Source organism: Trichosurus vulpecula, chromosome 8 (genome assembly GCF_011100635.1).
Source record: "Trichosurus vulpecula isolate mTriVul1 chromosome 8, mTriVul1.pri, whole genome shotgun sequence".
Lineage (NCBI taxonomy): Eukaryota > Metazoa > Chordata > Mammalia > Diprotodontia > Phalangeridae > Trichosurus > Trichosurus vulpecula.
The window spans coordinates 209,885,363-209,909,971 of NC_050580.1; the positions used below are offsets into that span (position 1 = coordinate 209,885,363).

The window sequence follows — 24,609 nt, forward strand, 5'->3', positions numbered from 1 at the left end:
GAACATTCTCCTTCCTCCCCCCTCCAACTACAGACCTCTCTCTGGCTTCCTTTTAAGTCCCCAATAAAGTCTTACCTTCTACAAGAAGCTTTCCTTAACTTCTACTAATTCCAGTGCTTCCTTTTTAAAATCATTTCCTATTTGTACTGTATACAGTTTGATTTATATGTTTGTTTGCATGTTATCTCTTCTCTTTAGACTACAAGCTCCTTGAGGGCAGGGCCTGTCTTCTGCCTCTTTTTGTATCCTCAGTGCTTAGCTCAGTGCCTAGCAAGCACAAGTAGCACATTTACTGAATAACTGTGGCAATATTTTCCTTAGCTCAAACTTTGACGTTTGAAACATATGTTAAGACCCATAATATTGATTCATTTCCTTTTCTAGTCATGTATGTTGATAATATCTTTTACACTAATTCTCTTGAGTTCAACTTTGACTATACTGAACCTAATTAAATCTTCCACACTTTTATGCACTGCTTCCTGAGTTATTACTTTCAACTCTGATTCTTCTAGGAATGTAGTATTTCATCATTTACAGCTATATAATACTGACTCAGTTTAGGAGTGCTGGGACCCCCAAAATGTCAGGGTACAAGGCAGAGTCACCTGGAATGAATTCATGCACTAAAACCATCCTCCAGTCAAGTGGCAAAGTTTATTGTGACAACAATAAGCCAGGAAAAGTTCCTTAGTGGAACTGCAACGTAATGGGGGTGATGCCAAAGCTTACATGGAAAAGGGACAGCAGCTTAAGGGAGATACCAGTTTAAGGAGGGGAGGGCAGCTCTTTAATGGAGACAGCCTCCCCCAAGAGAGAGGGCTCCTTACGGAGATGCCCACTAGCCAGGAGAAGCTAGGAATTTTTATAGAGGAAAACCTGGCTAGGTTGCGGGAGATGAGGTAAGGAAGGACATGTAAGCAAGGGGGGAGAGGAGGTTCAGAGTTTCAAGCACATCTAGGCAGTTATTATTCCATAGTTGGGGGTGGGGCGGCCTGTTAGTTTCAGTATTTCAATGACCAGTCTACTTGAATCTCATTGTCTCCTAAAGTAGCTATAAGTGGTGCCTGAAATAATGGGCTTCTCCGAGACCAGTGTATTTTAATCTCATCAATACAAACAAGAGGAAGTTGGTGTTAATAAAAGATGAGAGAAGCAGAGCCAAGATGGCAAAGTAATAGCAGAAATAAGTTCAGAAAGCTCATCCCCCCTACCCCCCAATCTAGAAAATGTACCAGACCCAATCCTGATGGTGAAAGCCAAAAAAAGTCACAGTGAGTCATTTTTCCAGCTCAGGATGGCAGAGGGAAACAGAGAGATGTTTGCACATTATGGGCAAGGTCTGGCCAGGAACATACACTCCAGCACAAGGGCAAGAGAAGGTTCCAGAAATATAACTAGATAAATATAGCCAGGAACAGATGCCAATCAGCAGCTTTCTCACCCACTACCCAGTTCTGGGTCACAGATCCAGAGCAGACTGAGGAGACTTGTACCCAGGGGTGGCATTCCTGGGCAGGGAAGTGTAGAAAGCCTTGGGTGGTTTACTGAGATGGATCAAGTTCAGAAGCAAGAAGCAATGTGGATCAGACTCCAGGAGAAAAGTAAAATCTCAGTTCCTGCTTCTAGTCCAGTCTAAAGCCTGCAAAGGAAAAATCAGGGTAGGAATCCAAGACCAAAAGGAAGTCTGCAATTCTATCACTCAGAACCAGCAGAGCTCCCCAGCTAGCTGATAGAGGCTGAGTCTGGCAGCAGTCTACTGTTTCTTAGACTCAAACCCAAGTCAGGAACTTGCAGAACTCAGAGCAGGGAGGCAGCAATCAGACTTTGCCCTGGGATCAGACCACTCTGGGAACACTGAAAGCTTCCAGATTCCCAACCTAAGCTATCTCTGAGATCCTGGAAAAACATAACATTCAATACCCCAAGAAGCAGCAGCAGCAGCAGCAGGATCAATCCAGACCTTCTATGTGTGCAGAGACTGGCCCTAACATAAGCTATGAAGTCACGAAGTAGGCTGGAAGAATGAGCAAAACAAAAAAAAGGATCCAACCATAAAAGCTACGATAATGACAGGACAGGCAAGACACAAACTCAGGAGAAGAGAACGGCCCCAAAATATATGTAAGCACAGGTTCAAAGGGGAAAAAAAAAAAGCTTGGGCACAAATTCACAACTAAAAGCCAGGAAGAGGTGGAGCAAAAGTTAGAGAAAAAGTTAAAAATGTTTTCACCAATGAAATGAGAGTGCTGGAAGGAAAAAAAAATGAGAACTATGGAAAAAAGAAGTGGAAAGGGAATTAATAGCTTGTCATGAGGTATAAACTTTGTCTAAGCAGCAAACTCCCTCAAAATTAAAATGAACCAAATAGAAGCAGATGACATCAGACAAAAAGAAATATTAAAGTCAAAAGACTGATAACAGAAGAAAATTTAAGGTATCTCATAGTAAAAACTGACCTGGAAAAGAAACTGAAGAGAAAGTTAATTTTGGGGCTATCTGGACTCCATAACCAAATATAACCAAAAATAAGAGCCTAGATATTGTATTTCAAGAAATCTTAAAATCACAAGGCAAAGTGAAATAGAAAGAATACACTGGTCACATCCTGAAAGAAACCCCCAAAAGAAAACTCCTGGGAACATCAAAGCAAAAATCCAGAACGTTCAGGGAAAAACAAAAATACTGTGACCAGAAAGAATTCAAGTGCTGAGGAGATGTAGTTAGGACCACACATGATTTAGTAGCCACCCCTATGAAAGGAATGGAGAATGCAGAAGATGATAATCTAGAAGGCAAAGGTATAGGTTTTCTGCCAGGAATAACTTACCCAACAAAACTGAGTATAATCCTACAGGGGAAAAAAACACGAATTTTTAATTAAAGGCTTCCAAGTATTTCTGATACAAAGACCAATGCTGTATAGAAACTCTGAAGTTCAAACACAGAAATTAAAGAGAAACATTAAAAGTTAAAAATGAGTGAATAATCATAAGGGACTGCATAAGGATTAATGTTTATATTCAAATATGAAGGGATAACAGATGTTGTTTCCCTCTCAACCTTACTGGCATCAGGGATCAGAGAAAGAGGCTAGTTAGACAAAAGCTGGGAATGATTCTGTTATGTTTTGATAATATTGAGAAGAGTAGAAAGAGAGGGGAAGAGGAATACAGTGGAGGCGAGGGAGAAAATGAAGGTTAGGGAAAATTATCTTAAACAATGAGGAGAGGGGCTCAAAAAGACATTACTACAAACAAGGAGATGGGGGGGGGGGGGGAGTGAGGCTAGCACTTCAACCTCATTCTCACATAAACTATTTAAAGGAGGGGAAGAATACACATATAACAAAGCTAGATCCAGAATTACATTTCACTCAAAAGGGAAATAGGAAGGAAAGCGGAGAAGGGGGTAATTTAAAGAAGGGTAGATTAAGGGAATTATTAGTCCAAAAGCAGAATACACATAATTATTTATAGTTCCTCCATTTGCCCCAAAGCAACCATTTCCATCTGTAACAGTACAAGGAAACTTCCACCTTCTGCTGCTGGCCCAATATCCCAAACATAAACATAAGAGGCAAGAGAAAAGTAAATACATTTGAACAACTGAAAGGGGTGAAATGATAAAGTACTTATATTCATAGAAAGTAAAGTGACCCTTCAGAATCCCAAAGTCTTCGAAGGTGGGGGGTAAAGGGGTGGGATGGGGAAGGTTTAATTGGTTGGTTTTAAGAAAGTAAAGAAAAGGGAAGGAAAAAAATAATTTACTGGGGAAAAAAATGAGGAAGAACTTATTTCTCATAATTGGATTGCTCAAGAAGGAGATTTTATGGAGGAAAAGGAAAAGACAACTCAGGCATCTCACTATTACCTGAACCAGACAAAAGAGAGCTGAATACACACAGAAAAAAGGTTGTTACACAAACATTAAATTCAACTGGAAACACTCCCCCTTCACCGGGGTCGGAGGTGGTTATGAAAGGGAATAGTCACAAGCAAAAGAACCTTCAACTAGAAAGGCTGCATCTTTAAGGTGGGTGGGGGAGCGAGGTGGGGTGACAGATTTAAAAGGAAAGAAGGCAAAGTATAGAACCAGTAATTGGGGTCTAGGCTATTCAAGGGAGAAGGTACAGAGAAATGGGAACAAATTTACACCATTTACAGATTACTAATGCCATATGCCTTCTCTTTTACCACCTCCTTCTTTTGTAAAGAGGGGATATGATGGAAGAAAATGCACAAATGACAATCATAACCATGAATGGGAAGAATTCATCCATAAAATGAGTTAGACTCATAAGTGAACATCTGCACTATCCTGCCAGAACCCAAGGCCGCTGCTAGCCTCCTGGATATTCCCCAAACAGGCTGTGAGAGTCTGATGGCTCAGTCTCTGGGAAAGTTTACCCTGAAACTTTTTGTTCTTTCTTCTGATTCTGGTTTAAAGATTTGTGACCTGCTTTCCTTTACTGTAAAAGTACTGTAAGAGAATGGAGAGGGTCTCCCCTTCCCCTTAGCCTATTCTCCTTTGGATTTATAGATGTCACCTCAGTTGTAATCGTTAACTAAGGGAACAGGAATTGGAGTTTCTGTGCCTCAATTTCCTGGTGCTTTGTCTAGCCCACCTCCCAGCCAATGGTGAGAAGGGTCAGAGGTGAGCCAGAATTCTCTAGTGTTAGGTATAATTATGGGTGCTTTGTCCCTTGTAAAGCACCTCCCTTGCTGGATTTGTTCTAGTGGGGGATGCTCAATTCTCGAGAATTGAATAAAATTTATTTCTGTTCCCATCCTGAGATGGCTCCTTCTTAACTTTTAATTGGTGAGGATCTTTCATCCCACACACTCCTATCTATACCTACAATGCTCAGCACAGTGCCAAACGCAGAAAAAGCTTAAATGCCTATTCGCTCATTCATTCACTCGTGGTTTAAACAAAAACTCAGTAAAAATGAGGTCACCGAATAGAATTTAGTATGTATAAGATGAATTTTTTCTTATTCCCAGTGGACATGGATCCCTTGGAGCCAGGCCTGCCCCGCTACTCCTGAGCCACAAGAGTTCCCCAGTCCACTTCTGTGAACTCCTCCTAACACTGCCCCCCATATAAGCATATTCTGAGACACCTAGGCCTGCGCCAGTGCCAACCCCTTCCCCCAGATATTTTTAAAAGCAAAAAGGAAAGAGATCATGAGAGTCAATACAGTGCAGCAGGTAGGACAATGGACTTGAAGTGAGGTGGATGCGCTTTCAAATCCCACTTCAGATACTTGTTAGTTGTGTGAGCCTGGGCAAGCCACTTTAACCACCCTGATTCAGTTTCCTCATAAATTGGGTGGGCCTATAAGATCCCCTCCAGTTCTCACTGTATTAACTTATGGTCTTTGACAAGGCAACACAGTAAAGACAAACACAATTAAAAGAAATAAGCAGAAGAACAACATTATGCTTCAAGGCATCATTTATAATGAAATCATTATCAGCTACTTTAGATAAATGCACCAAGAAACTAGAGCATCTAAGGACTTAAGGAGATAGTTAATCAAATTGACAGGGGAAAAATAGAAAGTAAAACTATAATAGTTGGGGATCACAACGTGCCTCTTTCTGACAGCAGACAATTTCACCAAAAAAGATGATGATGAAAGAGTAAACCAAGACTTTTAGGATACAGCCAAAACAGTTCTTAGAGGAAAATTTCTCTCAAAACATTTTTGTCAACAAAAGAGAGAAAGAATAAGATCAGTGAAATGGGAACACACCTAAAAAACTAGAAAAGGAGGGATTCAAAAACCCACTGAATTAATAAAAAAAAAACCTAAGAGCTAATGACTCATATTAATAAAATAGCTAATCTGAGAAAAAATTGCCAAGATAAAAAATGTAAAAGGATAATTCACAACAGAAAATTATCAGTAACTATTCTGTTGCTCAAAATATGTCAACAAAACTGATAGCTTACAGCAGTGTGTATATTAACTGGGTCAAACAAGGTAACAAAATAATTAAATTCATTAACTTAGTAAATCACACAACTTTTTGTATACCTAAAAATCTTTTAAAATACAATGTGCTCTCCTTATGTTGCAATCTTTTATTTTTCATGATTTGGCATTCCAAAAGTTCACAAGATTTTGACACATTTTTTGTTAAATTCATCATAAAACCATACTTTATCACATTTTCTCAGCTTATCTTTGACTACGTCAATTTAAAAAAACCTCTAACTTTGACTATATAACTGACAGGTTTTTAATGGGGTTTAAATCTTTTGAGTTCCAAGGACACTGAAGCATCTGTTGTATAAGTTTCTTATTGCAGCGTATGCCATCGCCATTTTGCAATTTCTGTAATTCTGGAACAATTATGCTTCTCAATATATCAATATATTTATCAGTTCATTTTACAGACTCATTTGGTCTTTTGTCAGTGATTTTGGTATAATCTTGAACGACAAGGTGAATTTAATCAACAAAATTGATTTTCAATTTTCAGTACTTCAGTTTTTGTATTGTCTTGCCCATAGTAAAAGTCTTTTCTTTTCTTCATAGTAATGGTTAATACACCAGAGTTTTTGTTTTAAAACAGTTTCCTCCACAGCTCTTCTAAATTCATGACATCTAAGTCAATCTGTAGAGAAATCACTAACAACTCTTCCAGCTTCTGGGTTCCTCTGAAAGCTATTGCTTGGTTAACTGAGCTGTTTCGTAGCTAGAATTTGGTAGTTCTTGGAGTAATTTTTCATTTTTGGTCACACTTTCTTTTGTACTTTGGTACAACTGATCCTGTTTCACTGTGGGCCTGATTGATCCTTGAAAGGCTTGACTTCCCCATGTCAGCAGCACCATAGTCCTCACATCCACTGGACTGTACTCTTATTAAGAGCTACAACTTTTCTACGTTTCCTTAAAGCTCCCCAAAAGAGAGCAATGAAATGCATATGTATGAAAAAAATCAGTATTTAACTAACAAAGGACTAAAGGTCACAGGCTCTCACAGTTATAGAGCTTGAAGGTGATAGGGTTTACACTGTGGGAGCCCCCTTGAATTCTCCTGGAATCTTCCCACTTGATGAGGCTTTTACCTGAGGTTATAAGTCTTTTATAGGTAGGCCCAAATCTCTAGGTTACTCTTAATTTAGCCTAGCCCTCCACTGTCTGGCTAGTTTCCACCCTTGATCCTATAAAAGCATCTATGCCAGAATCTGTTACCCTCAAACTAGCCTAGCTCAGTAGACTGAATCTGGCAGCTCACTTTCTCAAGCATCATAAATGGTGATGATGGGGTGCTTGGGTGCCTGTGCTTGGACCCTAATTCTAACATGACATTTCTCCTTAGCCTCTGCTTGCGTGCCTGTGCCTGGACCCCAATTCCAAAATCATATCCAGTTCCAAAATCACATCTCTCCCTAGCTTCAAAACATGCTAGCAGTTTCTCTCCAGTTCAAGGGCAGCATGCCTTAGCAAAACACTCATCTCTCCTCCTTATACTGCAGCCAGCAGCACATATAGTATTTATTGGTCCAACTCCCTATGAATACATAATTGGCTAATTGGCTGTGCACTGGGACATAACAATATTTACTGCCTACTCACCTTACTGATATGTATCCTAGACATAGCCAAATGTATACTCCCTTACACTTATCTTGTCTAACAAGACATTTGATGGAAGCCACCTGGATATTTCCAGTCAGCCCTGACCATTAGTTTTGTACCCCACTTAGGCTATTTCCCAGTGAACTCTGGGTAAGATACCTGCACAGTAGATACAAAAAGTGCAAGTTCCTCTATGCCCAAAGGGCTATAGAAATGTTCATACCCTTTGACCCAGTAATACCACTTCTAGGGTTGTATCCCAAAGAAATCACGCAAGCGGGAAAAGGACCCATATGTTCAAGAATATTTATAGCAGCTCTCTTTGTGGTAGCCAAGAATTGGAAAGCAAAGGGATGCCCATCAATTGGGGAATGGCTGAACAAGCTGTGGTATATGAAGGTGATGGAATACTATTGTGCCATAAGAAATGGGGATGATGCAGACTACATAACAACCTGGAAAAACCTACACGACATAATGCTGAGTGAGCGGAGCAGAGCCAGGAGAACGTTGTGCACAGCCACAGATATGTGGATTCCGTGAGGACCAACCCTGACATACTGCGCTTTTCTCAGCAACCTAAAGGGCAAGGACAACTCCAGGGGACTCACGATGGAGAATGCTATCTTCATTCAGAGAAAGAACTGCGAAGTTTGAATACAGACTGAGGCACACTACATGCTTGCCTTTTCTGCTTCTCTTTTGTTTTTTTTTTTGGGTTTTTTTTTTTTTGGTTCTGTTTCTTCTTTCTCATGATTCATTCCATTGGTCAAAATTCTTCTCCACGACCTGACTAGAGCATAAATTAATTCAATGCGAAGTTATACATGACAGTTATATGGGACTTCATGCCGTCTTGGGGAGGGAGGGAGGAGGGAGGGGAGAAAAACTGGAACTCAAAACTATGTAGAACCGTGTGTGGTAAACTAAAAATAAATAAAGAAATTTATTTAATTTAACAAAAAAAAAAAAAAAAAAGTGCAAGTTCCTTTAAGAACTGACCACCCCTTAACCACTCCCTATTCCCACTCCAAAACACCTAATTGAGAGGTTCCACCCTCAAATCTTGTATTTAAACTTTCTGTGCACCCCTGTAAGGTTGCAGGTTCCCTAAGAACTCTTGCCTGCTATGAAGCGTAATAAATCTTTGCCACCTTGACTTAAACAATGTTTGAGATTGTGAATTCATTCCAGATGGTCCTGACCCTCTCCAGTACTTGGGTCCTTGAGGGGCACTCCCCCTCAACGAATCCATCTGGGAACTCCAGTCTTGGGGTTCCTGGACCTTGGCTCCCTCAACCCTCAACAGTGAGATTTCTTAAGACTATTCATTATGGTGAATCTGTAATAAACTTTGCGTTTCTCTCTTTGAGAGAAGGCTTGAGCCAAATTCATTTGAGCAGGACCTGGGGTGTTAGTATTCTGGGGTCCCAAGCACCCCTAAAAACACATGGTTCCCTGACCTCATCATTTTGGTTCACAGGTTGAGGTTTGGGGTTGAAGGGTGCTGGAGACCACAAGATACCAACATGCTGGGTCCTGCCACAAGCCTTCTCAGCCAAAGAAAAACAAAGTTTATTAAAGATTTGTCATATTGGGTAGACTCTTAGGAAGCCTAAGCATTTGTGATGCTAATGCCATTGGGCCAGATTAATCTGAGCTGAGCTAGATTGAATCTGTGTACCTTCATGGAGGCAAGATGAAACTTATATACAGAAAGATTGTGGGAAGGATCTGGGGTGCTGCTGGGGTGATGGGAGGAGGGGTTTAGGGAGGTTCTTGAGGAGGAGTCTTGATGGGACTGGGGTGAGGTCAGACTCCAGGAACCAAGAGAATGGGATAAAGGGTGGGAAGTAGCAGAAGGCTACCTGGAAATAACAGAAAATGTAGGGATAGGTTAGTTTGAGGGTAACAGATTTGGGTATAGACACTTTGATAGAATCAAAGGTGGAAACTAGCCAGACAACAGAGGGCTAGGCTAGGTTAAGAGTAACCAAGAAATCTGGGCCTACCTATAATGAAAGGCTTATGGCTTCAGGCAAAAGTCTCATCAAGTGGGAAGATTCAAGGAGAATTCAAGGGAGTTCCCACAATCTAAATCTCATCAAAGGGACTTTAAAAGGCCATTAGTTCAGCCCCTACATTTACATGAAACCAAGGCCCAAGGAAGTGAAGCACAAGATCATTTCAATAGGGCTCATGATCCCCAAATCAGATGTCTTTCTGCTATTCCACATTGCATCTCAACTAAACATGGGAAAACCAGCTTAATCTGTTTTCATCTGGTTTAGGTAAGATACTGAACATCAGTTTGATGTCACTAGAAACAAACATTCATGACCACTGCTGTCCTAAAATATAACCACACTGTCCCAAAGTATTTTGCACAGAATTACATACAAAAAGATGAATATTTACAAAGATAAAACAACTAGATTAAAAATACAAGAAATAATTTGGAAAGATGATGTGTATGATTCATGAGACCTCAGTATTAGGGTAGCTGAAGGGAATATGCATATATATATATATACATATATATATACACATATATATGTATGTGTGTGTATGTATATATGTATGTGTATATATACATAGACAGAGGGCACAGGGTGAGTTGAATATGAAGGGATGATATCTAAAAAATATCAAATTAAGGGATGAGAGAGGAATAGATTGAGAGAGGGAGAAAGGGAGTGATAGAATGGGGTAAATTATCTAGCACAAAAGTGGTAAGAAAAAGCAGTTCTGTAAGAAGGAAAGAAGGGGCAGGTGAGGGGGAATGAGTGAATCTTGCTCTCATCAGATTTGACCTGAGGAAGGAATACCATACACACTCAATTGGGTATCTTACCCCACAGGAAAGAAGGAGGAAAAAAGAGAAAAAAGGGGGGAATGATAGAATGGAGGACAGATAGGGGAAGGAGGTAATCAAAAACAAACACTTTCAAAAAGGGTCACGGTCAAGGGAGAAAATTCAATAAAGAGGGATAGGTTAGGAAGGAGCAAAACATAGTCTTTCACAACATGAGTATTGTGGAAGGGTTTTGCATAATGATACACATGTGGCCTATCTTGAATTGCTTGCCTTCTTAGGGTGGGTGGGTGGGGAAGGAAGAAGGAAGAGAGAATTTGGAACTCAAAGTTTTAAAAACAGATGTTCAAAAACAACAAAAAAAAAGTTTTTGCATGTAACTAGGAAATAAGATACACAGGCAATGGGGCGTAGGAATTTATTTTGCCCTACCAGAAAGGAAGGGAAAAGTGGATGGGAGGGGAGTGGGGTGACAGAAGGGAGGGCTGACTGGGGAACAGGGCAACCAGAATATACACCATCTTGGAGTGGGGGGGAGGGTAGAAATGGGGAGAAAATTTGTAATTCAAACTCTTGTGAAAATCAATGCTGAAAACTAAATATATTAAATAAATTAAAAATAAAAAAATACAAGAAATAGAGAATTGACATTACCCAATCTCAGAAAAAAGAAGCTGAATAAGCTATAAAGGAATGCTTAAAGAAAATACCCTAGGACAGGGGTGGGGAGCCTGCGGCCTCATGGCCACATGTGGCCCTCAAGATCTTCAAGTGTGGCCCTCTGACTGAATCCAAACTTCACAGAACAAATACCCTTAAATAAAAGGATTTATTCCATAAAACTTAGACTCAGTCAAAAGGCTGTACCCAAGGACCTAGAAGGCCCACTCCTGCCCTAGGACCTTATGAATTTATAGGTGAATTCTGTGAAACCTTCAAAGAACAATTAACTCCAATATAAAACAGTCAACAAAAACAAAAAACAGAGAAAGACGGTATTCCTATCAGAATATGAGAAATATGTAATACTATTACCCACAGCAGAGAGAGAGAAAGTAAACTACAAAATAATATTACTAATGAAGACTGATCTTAAAATATTGAACCAATATTAGCAAAAAGTCTATAACAACATATTAATCTTTTTAACAATAAAGATTATAACTGACAACCAGGTAGGCATCATTGGGTCTAGAATATTATGCAAACTATAAACATTTCCCACCAGGCTGTACTCATTTGGACTTCATCATGCCTCCAGGAACCTCTACATCCTACAAGACCACATCAGTCTTGGCACTGGCACCTCATCAGTATCTGCCCTGCAACCCCTCAGATTGAAGGGCAGAACAGAGAGCTCCTCCCCATATCTCCATTTAAGGAGGCTGTCCAGGCCAGCCACTTCTGCTGGCTTCACTCCTGTAGCTTACCCAATGTTTCTTGAGGTGCTCTTTTCAAACACATCCCCACGAAAAAAACAAGACTGCTGAATCATGACTTGCCTACTGTGGGAGAAGAGTGAGATGCTTTTGAGATTCAGCCCCAAAGAAAACCACAGATAAGAGGGAAAGTCAAAAAGGGAGAAACAAGGAGAAAAGAAAAGGAGAGAAATTACTGAAGATCTTAAGAAGAAGCAGTCTTAAAGACTTTGAACATAATCAGGTAAGTTAACAGGGAAAATGTTAACAAAAGAAGAAAATGTGGCTTCCAAGAGGCCACATCTATAAATAAATACTGTGAAACAAAGGAAAATGATCTAACACATGATGAGATAAAAGACCCTATGGAATGTGAGGAGAACATGGAACTGTTAAAACACACTGCTTCTGAGTGGTTTAAAAGAGAAATAAGAGGGGGCGGAGCCAAGATGGCAGCTGGAAAGCAGGGACTTGCTTAAGCTCTCCCCCAAATCCCTCCAAACACCTGTAAAAAATGGCTCTGAACAAATTCTAGAGCTGCAGAACCCACGAAATAGCAGAGGGAAGCAGGTCTCCAGCCCAGAACAGCCTAGATGTTCACTGGGAAGGGTCTATTGCACAGAACTGGCAGCAGAGTGCAGCCCAGTGTGGGCCGCACCAGGACCAACCAGACTGAGAGTCGGATGGAGCAGGCCATAGAGCCATGAATCATTTAGCTGTGGCAGTTACCAGACTTCTCAAACCACAAACACCAAAGAGCAGGTTAGTGGGAAAACTGCTTGATCGGGGTGAGGGCAGTCCGGCCCCAGCCCTGGGGGTGGTAGAGGTGGCAGCAGCAGGAAGCTCAGGGGCTGCTTCCAGAGCTCCAGTGTCAGCTGCTTCTAGCCCGAGGCCCACACAGTGGGAGGAATCAAGCAGTGGATCAGAGCAGGAGTGCAGGGAGCGCTTTGCACCCAGAGGCAGGTTTTCTTGCTTTGCCCTGTTTGGATCTGGGTCACAATCCTGGTTGGTGGTTCTTGGTGGAAGAGCAACGCTGCTGTGGCAGAGCTTGCGTTGACAGTGGAGTAGAAGTAGCTCTGAAAACAGCAGTACAAGGCCCATAAAGCTTGGCACAAAGCACTCTCCACTCTGAAAGCAGTCAAACCCTGACAAAAAGCTCAAGGTTCAAGTAGTTGGCTAGGCAGCGTAAAAGGACTGAGACTCAGACTACAGAATCTTTTTTTGGTGACAAAGAAGATCAAAACACACAGCCAGAAGAAGTCAACAAAGTTGAAGAGCATACATCAAAAGCCTCCAAGAAAAATATGAATTGGTCTCAGGCCATGGAAGAGCTCAAAAAAGATTTGGAAAAGCAAGAGAAGTAGAGGAAAAATTGGGAAGAGAAATGAGAGTGATGCAAGAAAACTATGAAAAACAGGTCAATGACTTGCTAAAGAAGACCCCAAAAAATACTGAAGAAAATAACACCTTAAAAAACAGACTAACCCAAATGTCAAAAGAGCTCCAAAAAGCCAATGAGGAGAAGAATGCCTTGAAAGGCAGAATTAGCCAAATGGAAAAGGAGGTCCAAAAGATTACTGAAGAAAATACCATCTTAAAAAGTAGATTGGAGCAAGTGGAAGCTAGTGACTTGATGAGAAATCAAGATATTATAAAATAGAACCAAAGGAATGAAAAAATGGAAGACAATGTGAAATATCTCAATAGAAAAACCACTGACCTGGAGAATAGATCCAGGAGAGATAACTGAAAGAATCCACCCATTGCCCCTTGACAAAGATCCCAAAAAGAAAACTCCTAGGAATATTGTCACCAAATTCCAGAGTTCCCAGGTCAAGGAGAAAATAGTGCAAGCAGCCAGAAAGAAACAACTTGAGTATTGTGGAAACATAATCAGGATAACACAAGATGTAGCAGCTTCTACATTAAGGGATCGAAGGGCTTGGAATATGATATTCCGGAGGTCAAAGGAGCTAGGATTAAAACCAAGAATCACCTACCCAGCAAAACTCAGTATCATGCTCCAAGGCAAAATATGGACTTTCATTAATTTAAATAAATAAATAAATAAATAAAGAGGACTTTCAAGCTTTCTCAATGAAAAGACCAGAGCTGACAGAAAATTTGACTTTCAAATACAAGACTCAAGAGAAGCATGAAAAGGTAAACAAGAAACAGAAATCATAAGGGACTTACTAAAGTTGAACTGTTTTGTTTACATTCCTACATGGAAAGATGATGTGTGTAATTCACGAGACCTTCCTCAGTATTAAGGTAGTTGAAGAGCATATACATACATACATACACACACACACACACACACACACACACACACACACACAGGGCACAGGGTGAGTTGAATATGAAGGGATGATATCTAAAAAAATAATATTAAGGGGTGAGAAAGGAATATACCAAGACAGGGATAAAGGGAGAGACAGAAAGAATGGGGTAAATTATCTCACGTAAAAGTGTCAAGAAAAAGCAGTTCTGTTGGAAGGGAAGAGGGGATAGGTGAGGGGGAATGAGTGAATCTTGTTCTCATCGGATTTGACTAGAGGAGGGAATAACATACACACTCAATTGGGTATCTTACCCACAGGAAAGTAGGGGGAAGGGGATAAAAAAGAGTGGATGATAGAAGGCAGGGCAGATAGGGGGAAGAAGTAATCAAAAGCAAACACTTTTGAAAAGGGACAGGGTCAAGGGAGAAAATGAATAAAGGGAGACAGGATAGGATGGAGAGAAATACAGTTAGTCTTTCACAACATGATTATTGTGGAAGTGTTCTGCATAATGATACATGTGTAGCTTATGTTGAATTGATTGCCTTCTTAGGGCAGGTGGGTGGGAAGGGAAGAGAGGAGAGAATTTGGAATTCAAAGTTTCAAAAGCACATGCTCAAAAAAAAGTTGTTTTTGCATGCAACTGGGAAATAAGATATATAGGGAATGGGGCATAGGAATCTATCCTGCCCTACAAGAAAGTAAGGGGAAAGGGGATGGGGGGGAGTGGGGTGACAGAAGGGAGGCCTGACTGGGGAACAGGGCAATCAGAATATATGCCTTCTTGGAGTGGGGGGAAGGATAGAAATGGGGAGAAATTTTATAACTCAAAATCTTGTGGAAATCAGTGTTGCAAACTAAAATATTAAATAATAAAATATGAAAAAAATAGTATTCCCCCCCCCAAAAAGAAGTAAGAATTCTGAGAGCAGAATTTATGGTTTGCAGAGCAGCAATAATGGGCAGAATAGAAAAACTGGTATCTGAAATGGCAAGTCTCACCAAAGAAACAAAAGGAATAGGTTGAGAGTACAAATTGTTGTGTTTGTCCTTCATTCTCGAAGAGGACCATGACATCAGGGAAATGATGACATGACTTACAGTTGACTTTGATCTGAGTGAGGGAGGGCTGTGTAAGGTCACCAGCCTTACTTTCTCCTCCAAAGCCATCCGGTGGCCAGATATTCATCAGGATGACTGGAGATGGCTCATCCCCAGTTGTCCTGGTTGTGAGTACAAATATAGAAAAGTGAAGAAGAATCTAGAAATAGAGAAGCAAAAAACAATAACATTTCTTAAAAACTGCTCACTATGCAAGCAAAACATACTAATCTTGAAAACAGGATGTGTAGAGACAACCAGATGAACAGAGCAAGATAAAAAACCTTAACACCAGAATGAAGGAAATAATAGAAGAGAACTGTCCAGAACTTGTTAACATAGAAAATGAAATTCCAAATGAAAGAATTCACAGATCACTTCCAGAAAACAAACAAACCAAAGATGAAGAATGGTTAAATTTAGCAATTCAATTAAAAAGCAACAAGTTCTACAAATGACGAGGTGTAACAATAAAGTTGTTTGCAGCTGTGTAAGACCAACAATGCCAGCACATAGGAGGACTGCAAGCACAGATTCTTTGATCCGCTTTTCTAAGGAAAGCAACTTTAAGAGGTTTCCAATCTCACTTAATCAAACATATATATATCATTCACTTAGTTCCGGGGAAAAAGTCAGCACCCTGAATTTCAGAGCAAATACAAACAGATCAACAGACAGGCTTTGTCAGATCAAGACATCACATACATAGTTACCAAAAAAAGAAGCACTCATATCTGGGTTTTCAAATGGGTGTGTGTGTGTGTGTGTGTGTGTGTGTGCTGCTTCAACAGCTACCCAGAGTCACCAATACTCTTTGAATGAGTGTATCCCCAAGGGCAAAACACTAACCTCTGAGTTTATATACACTTCTTCAGGGTCAAAGGGCGTCACAACCATACAACTCAAACCCAGGTGACTTAGGCCTTCTTGTGACTTGGTAGAACTAGGCCTTCCCTTGACATAAGTAAGTCATCAAAGACTCCCTATGCAATCAAAGATTCCTTAGTGCTAAGCAGCACTCCAAAACAAAGATAACAAAAAGTCCATTTTGCTTGCCATTACATTTGAAAAGCAAAACTCATCAAAGGTGATTACCAAAGAGAAAACAGTGAAAAAAGAAAGAAAAAAAAGTCCCACCCTAATTACCATAACACCAGGAGAAAGACCTTTAAATACAACAGAAATGCAGGAGTGAATAAATGTGGCAGATAAGGCCCCTAACAGCAACAAACTTGTTGCAGAAGAAATCAGTAAGAGATTTCCTTCTACAAGGAAACAGGTAAAGGAGAAAGCCTAGTGGAAATTAACAGTGAATTAACAGTAGGGTCTGGGGCACTGCCTACAGATGAATCACACTTTTTTTGGTGGGATTACATTACAATGTGAGAGGGTACATGAAATGATGGGGAGAAGAACAGGGGATTATAGAGGAGTATGTAATGTGCTAGGGTCAAACTGAGGGCTAGCAATACAGGAAAGGTGACCTCTGTTGTCTCAAAAAGAGAAAAGCCTACATAGGAGAGGGTGATGATGAAGGGGGGAAAGACAGAAAAGGAAGGGGAAAGAAGAAGACCTTGCTTTGGTGGTGGGAGGGGGTCGCACTGACAAATATTCCTATGGGTGAAGAGAGATGGCCTGTGAAGGAGATAGGAACCTTATGCTGAATGTGGTCCGGAAGATGGTGCTTGACAAGCCCACTTGTCCTATCAAGGGAGGTGGGGAGTTGGAACTCCTGGCGGCCAAGGTACCTAGGGGAGAGGGACAACATGGACCCAAGGCGAAGACTTATAGTGGACAAAAAGTACCCAGGTGAGGGCACAGATCAGTTTGGGACTGTATACTTAGGGACCTAGTGGAGGAGAGGCCCCACAATGGGCTCTGACACTCTTCTGGGAGTGAGGCACAATGGAAAGGAGGAATCCTTGGGACAAGATCTATAAGGCAGGGGGAAAGATACCTAAAGGGGAGAGAACACAATGGATAAGATACCGTGACAGTTTTGATTACATGAGGAATACAGAAATTAGAGAAAGCCCAGATAATTATTGGGTTTAAGACAGACAGAATGGATAATGAAGAGAGTGAGCAAAACCCTCTCTGGAAAGAGGCACAAAAAACACACACAAAAAACTAATGAACAGGATGAGTTGAAGGGGAGGACAAGAAGGGAGAATCTACCTGACTAACTGAGAAGAAAAAAAGGGGGGAAATTTATGTAATTAGATGAACAAAATAATATAAAGGAAAATAATACCAAAAGGCCTAAAAACTCAGGTTAAAGCACTGACCAATCTTGACCCAAGAAATATGAATGAAGAGATATTCCTTGCTCCTCTCACATTCTAAACTTTGACAGGTGTGTGCAAGATGGTGAAATATAGGTGCAGAATGAGGCATATGCTGTCAGCTACGATTAATGTGTCAGTGTATTTTATTCAACTATTTTGTTACTAGAGAGGTTCTTTTGTGAGAAAGGATATTACTAGTAAATGTCAGCAATACTTTTTTTAAATCAGTAAAACTTTTTTTTAAGTTACTGACATTTTGTTATGGCAATGAATTGGAAATTGATTGTGATGGAAATTGATTGTAATGGAGTACTATTGTGCTAAAAGAAATTATGACGGAGGTGGTTTCAGGAAAATATGGCAAGACCTACATGAACTGACGCAAAGCGAAGTGAGAATAACTGGGAGATCCGTGTACAGTAACAGCAATGTTGTAATGATGATCGACTGTGAAAGACTTGGCTACTCTGATCAACACAAAGATAGAAGATAACTCCAAAGGACTCATGATGAAAATATGCTACTCACCTCCAGGAAGAGAACAAACTCCAAGTGCAAACTGAAGTACAATTTTCTCACTTTGTCTTGCTTTCTCTTTTTCTGCATGATTTCACATATATAACTGATTGCCTTCTCAGTGGGTGTGGGGAGTGAATTTAGAACTCAATTTTTTTTTTTAAAAAAGGCCAAAAAAAAAAAGAAATAAGAAAAATTAAAGTTACTGACAGATTGAATAATCAATTTACCCAAGAGATGTCTCACTATTTTAGGTCAAAACAAACAGAGCTGATAAGACTACTATGGCAAGGGGAGGGCCAAAATAGTGGAACAGAAGTACAAGTTCCCCACCCTCAAAAAACAACAGCTCCTCTTCCAAACAGATCTAGAAAATGCACCAAACCAAATTCTGATGAGGAAATCCAAGAAGGAGTTATAATGAATCATGTTTCCAGCTCAGATTGACACAAGAAGATAAATATAGCGGTCTTCAGACACTGGGGTCAGGGAGGTCCACAAACCGGGACAGGGTCTGGCTAGGATCTCACTGAGGAGAGGCCTCCAGAACAAGGAGAGGGTCTGTCCATCAAGGCAAGAAGATTTGGCATCTGACCTCATCGCTGAAAGAGAGAGAGCAGTTCTCTCCAAAGTCACTAATGATTTTTTAGTTGCAAAATTCAATGGTCTTTTCTCAAACTACATTTTCCTTGACCTCTCCGCAGCACTGATCACTTTCTACTCCTTGATGCTCTACGTTTTCCAGACACTACCCTCTTCTGGTTCTTCTCTGACCTTTTTCTAACCTCTTTGTTCTTCCAACCTCTAGGCTGACCTCACAGTTCCCAGAGTCATACAGGGGCACCAATGGAAAGAGATGCTAACTGGCAACTTTGTCACCTACTATTCAATTCTGGGGCACACTGAAAAGGTAACCTGTGCCCAGTGGTGGCATTCCTGAGTAGGGAGTGGTCATGGGCCCTATGCAGTAGACCAAGAGAGAAACTAGCTCAGAAGCAAGTGGTAGCAGTGTGGCACCAGCCCTAAGAACAGAGTGGGGTCTCAGTTGTAGCCCAGTCTGAAACCTGTCTAAAAATAACCAGCACAAGAATCTCCAAGGATAGCCTGCAGGTCTGTTCCAACTGGCTGGTAAGAGCTGAATCCAGAGGCAGTCTAGTGTAGCTGAAAGACAAAACCAGATCAAGAACTTGCAAAGCTCAGATATGACTTTGCCCTAGATCAGACCATTTCAGAAGCAGTGAAAGCTTGTAGGTCTTCAGCTTGAGCTGTCTTTGCAATCCTAGAATAATACAGCACTCAATACCCCCCAAAAAATCAGGCAACAGAACCAGCCCAGGCTCCACTTAATTTGGCACTGATACCTTATAGTTTTATTCCCAAATGAGAACTTTTCTTCACTTATTTCCTGCACCTTTTAGAATATAATTCTACAAAGGTAAAAAGTCTCCATTATAAAATATAAACAGGTTTTAAAAAACAACATTCTAGCACACCATATTATGCCATCGTCTCCTGAAGGGCTAGGATTTTATCATCTCTCATAAAATAGAGGTGAAGTATTAACGTACTATTTAAAATCTGCTTTTGTTGTTACTATCATCGTTCTTTGTATTGCCAGCACTTAGCACAGTATTTTGCACAAAGTAGGTGCTTAATGTATATTGAACAGAATTTTTTAAAAATCCGTTTTCTCAGGTTGAAAGCAAGGAACTGTCAACTGTTTTAAGATTTTGTTAGTTTTACCAAATGAATGAGATTTGCTTTAGTAGGTCACTTGTGAAGTCAGTGCTATTGCCTTATGGTCATACTTCATGTGCCAGGGGAATCTCAATGTAATCATCTGTTCTTGCTAATTTAAGCGGGATTAGCAAAGCATGTTTACAAACTTTAAAAAATTTATACTCTTGCACATTCTATTATTCAACATTGTTCCATAACCATTACTATATATATATATTTTTGGGGGGGCAGGGCAATTGGGATTAAGTGACTTGCCCAAGGTCACACAGCTAGTACATGTGACAAGTGTCTGAGGCCGGATTTGAACTCAGGTCCTCCTGACTCCAGGGCCGGTGCTCTATTGACTGCGCCACCTAGCTGCCCCACCATTACTATATTTTAATGAAATAACTAGTTTATTCTTTTAAATGTATATTGCTCTTCAAAGCTGTTTGTATAAAGAGCCTGAATTACTCCAGTAGGATATTGCTATGAAATAAACGAGCTACAACAGTCACCATAAATGGTCATACCCTGCTATGTCTGTTACATTTCCATCAAGAAGAAAACATTCTCCCACCTATCTAAAACTGAACTCATTTAACTTTCCACCAAAACCCTTACCTCTTCCAAGCTTCTCTATTTCTTTCAAAGACACTATCATCCTTCCTGTTTTCCAGGCCTGCAACATTTGTGTCACCCTCAATTCCTAAATGTCCCCCCCTGCACACATCCCCACATCAGTTGGCAAATCTTGCCATTTCTAAGTCAACAATATACCTTTTACACCCAATCCCTTCTATCTACTCAAAGAACTACTACCCTGGTTGAGATCCTTGTCACTTCTTCCCAAGATTATTGTAATAGCCTCCTAATTGGTCTCCTTATTTCAAGTCTCTGCTCAATCCAATCCATTCTTCACATACCTCACCAAGTGATTTTCCTCGAAATCTGACTATGACATTTTGTTGCTTGATAAACTACAACAGCACCCTATTGCCTTTAGGATAAAATATAAACCGTTTGACTTTTAAAACACTTCACAAATTAGCCCCAACCTATATTTCCAGCCTCATCAAAAATTATTTCCCTTCCCAATCCAATGGTTCAGCAAGACTGGCCTTCTTGTTCTTCCTCAAAAATAGTACTTTTTTTTCCTGTGCCTTTGCACTGCACCTGCCAAACCTTGAATTAACCTCATCCTCACCTCTGTCTTTTGGAATCTATCTCTTTTTCTCAAGATGCAACTCATGTACCACCTAATATACATACTGTCCAACTCTGACCCTTTTAGGGATTTTCTTGGTAAAGATACTGAAGTGGTTTGCCATTTCTTTCCCCAGGTCATTTTACAGATGAGAAAATTGAGGCAAACAGGGTTAAGTGACTTACCCAGGGTCACACAGCTGGTGTCTGAGGCAGGATTTGAACTCGGATCTTCCTGACTACAGGCCCAGCACTCTATCCACTATGCTACCTAACTGCTCTCCCTTTATATACATAACTTTTCTTTATTCTAGTGCCCCCTCTCCCTAAATACTCTATTTCTTTTGTGTTAATTTTCATGTACTTTTAAATAAATATACATGTCTCTGTCTACAGAAGGTAAGTTCCTTAATGCCAGTATCTAGTACATTGCTTGGCACATAGCTGGATCTTAATATCTGTTGACTGATGGAATGACCTGAATTTAACCAACATCAGAGGAATATAAGGAACCACAAAAGCTCCCACTTGTACTACAGATGACAAATAAGTCATCTGATTTAGAGAACCTATGGTTGTAGCCAAACTTCTTCCACTCTCTTCATAAAAGTGTGTAGGACCTTAGCACAGTGGTCTCCAAAATGTGATACATAAACTCAATGGAGTTGAGAAAGGGGAGAAGATATTACAACTCCTGTTTATATTTTTATTTAGTAAAATAAGTACATTAAGCTTTACTAGGATTTAATACCAGTAGACATTGGTGCCTTCACTCAGTCAGTATATTAAACAGTCAGATACTGGACAAGGTAACTACATGAGGGAAGAGTTACAATTTCATGACTCAGAAAAGTTGACGGTGGTGCCCTAACTTGTTCATTCCTTTTTAGTGTACCGCAATGTATCTGGTCTGTGTGTGTGCTTGGTTAAGTAGTCTTAGGGCCTGTATTATATAGTTTTAAATTAAGCCTCACAAAATGGGCAAGTGGCTTAAAAATATTCCAGAGGAACACTGGAAGATTAATAATAATTAATAATAACACAAGAACAAACTGTGAAAAAACAAATAGAAAAAGAGACACTTCTAAATCGTTTTATAAGATCTGTTAGCCATATTATGAGACTAAAAATGATGATCTAATCAGATCTGATTAAGTCAGCCAAAAATTAAAAATTACTAAGAAGATTCAAAATATGGATTTATATCCACTGTCATTAATGACAAACCACACTTTAGGTGTGTATTGTGACTTGAAATATTAGTTCAGGAGCTGTAACAACTGGCAAGATAAGCTTGTGATCAAAAACTATATGCATGTCACATATAAAAATGCTCATCTTTACATTTAAAAAAACTTTGCTCTCATAACAAAAGAGCATTTTTAAAAAATTATGTAGCTGATATTCATCCCATCCTTTTAATTTTTTACAAAATGCTTTATTACATGTTAGTACAACAGTACATGAATATAATTTATTAAAAAATTAATAGCTGGCATTTATATACTGCTAAAATGTTTGAAAGCACTTTACCTGTTATCTCCTTTGATACAACAAACCAGTGACAGAGATGCTATGTTTAATCCCATTTTACAGATGAGAAAACTGAGGCTGATGGAGTCAGGATCACATGGCTAATGAGTGTCTGTCTGAGGCAGCGTTTAAATTCCAGGTCAAAGTCCAACACCCTAAATCCACTTATACACGTGGGGAGGAGGAGGTGCAGGCTTGACATTTTTTTTTTAATTGATGGGGATGCATAGTCACTATTTGGCGACCAATGCCCTAGTGGGCTAAAAAGTGCAGTCCTCCTACGTCCAGAGGAATTTATATAGACAAAAAGACAGGAATAGGAAAGGAAAAAAAAAACACTGTTCACACACTACTGATTTGTGGTTCTAGTTTATGTCGCCTGACATGGGCCACTGATCCCCCAAATACCCCCAGGAGTTCTGCCGCCAACATGACAAATCTCTAAGAGGGGGGAAAATCGGTAAAAAGCTTTTGAGGACCAAGGGGGGGGGTGATGGAGGGGCGAGGAGCGCTCAAACTCCCGGGGAAATCCAATTCGGCGAGGTCACGAGATGAGTGACACCTCCCCAGTGAACCTTTCACCCTGACCTGGCGTGCTTGCCGAAGTCCCGGCCAAATCAGCGTCCACGCGAAAAGACTGAGTGGAAGGCATAAAAACACCTGGCCTTTTATTCGGTCCGGCAGGTCGGGTGCACAAAGTGAACACAACCCTACATGTACAACCAGCCCCGGCACGGACACACGGACACACACACACACACATTTACACGCAAACACAGGTACACACATCTTCCCTCCCCCACCTGGGCTCTTGGTGAGGAGGGGAGAGGGGAGGGGGCGTAGGATTATAACTGGGTGTGGGGGCGGGGTGGGTAGAGAACGAACTCCAGTCTAAAACAATAGGCGCCCCGAAGGCCGCGGCGGCGGTGATCGCTACCTTTCGCCGTCCCGGCCGTCGAAGAAAACGAAGTCGCCGGTCTGGACGCACTTCGCGCAGGTCAGCCGCCGGCGGGTGGTGTTGCACAGGGGACACCGCTCGACCGCCACGTACAAGCCCTCCGCGTCCTCCACCGAATCCACCACCAGGTCCCGGGGGGGCGGCCGGCAGCCGCAGCCCGGAGCCTCCAACGCCCGGGATCCTTTTCCACTGGGAGACGCCATGATGGCCTCAGAGCACAGCCAGTCACGTGGGACTTTGTTTTCACCCAGGTGCATCCTGGGCGAAGGAGGGGCCTGGGAAAGGCTGGGCGGAAAAGGGCGGGGGTGGGGAAGGGAAGTGGGGGGAGTGGTTTCCAGCTGCCTGCCCGCCCACGTGCTTCCTGAGACCAGCGCTCCTGGAAAGACGCGAGGGCGCGGACTATTTTTAGGCCAGACTGAAAAATAAACCAGGCTGAATGCAAAGACGCCTGCAAACCCGGGTGGCGCGGTGGAGAGCGCACTGGGCTTGGAGTCAGGAGGAGCGGGGTGCAGACCTGGCGTCAGACCCTTTTACTAGCTCAGTGACTCGGCGCGGGGCATTTTGCCTCAGTTTCCTCCTCTGTCAAATGGAGATCATAATAGCAGAATCCCAGCGTGGTTGTGACAATAATTAACCACCCCGCGGGGTCGTTGTTCTTGGTGTCAAAAGAGACGATGGTGAAGCGCCTAGCACAGTACCAGGCACAGAGTAGCCTTTCCAAGAAGCTACGGAAATGTTCTTTTTATTTCATTATTGTGGTTCTTTAACCACATAAAGGTCGTTTTTATTCCATTATTGATTAAAATTTGAAATCATATAGATGATCAAAAGAAAAATCTGAATGAAAGTGATGGGAAAATCTGAAGCCAATTGCTTTCTGACAAAATATTAAACAGTGGATAGAGCCCTGGACTTTGAATAGGGAAGACCTCAGTTTGAATCCTGCCTTAAGTAATAATTAGCCCTGTATCTCTCGGCAAGTCATTTAACTACTCAGTCTCAGTTTCCCCTTCTGTATGATGGGGTGGATAACAGCACCTACCTCACAGGGTTGTGAGGATCGTGTGAGATATATGTGAAGGGCTTTGCATACCTTAAAATGCTATATTAATGTTCTCTACTATTATTTAAATAAGTTTTAGGGTTTTTTTTTAAGTCCTGAGTCCTTTCTCG

At 41.0% G+C, this 24,609-nt stretch overlaps 1 protein-coding gene across 1 annotated transcript in view; it reads right to left on the reverse strand.

The window, feature by feature from the left end:
• Positions 1–23,666, reverse strand: part of ATG14 (autophagy related 14) — a 67,922-nt gene extending 44,256 nt beyond the window's left edge. Inside the window, exon 1 of the mRNA XM_036734984.1 lies at positions 23,416–23,666. Within this exon, the coding sequence (XP_036590879.1) occupies positions 23,416–23,639 (224 nt within the window). The 5' untranslated portion in view covers positions 23,640–23,666. The remainder of the gene's footprint in view (positions 1–23,415) is intronic.
• Between the last annotated feature and the right edge of the window lie 943 nt (positions 23,667–24,609).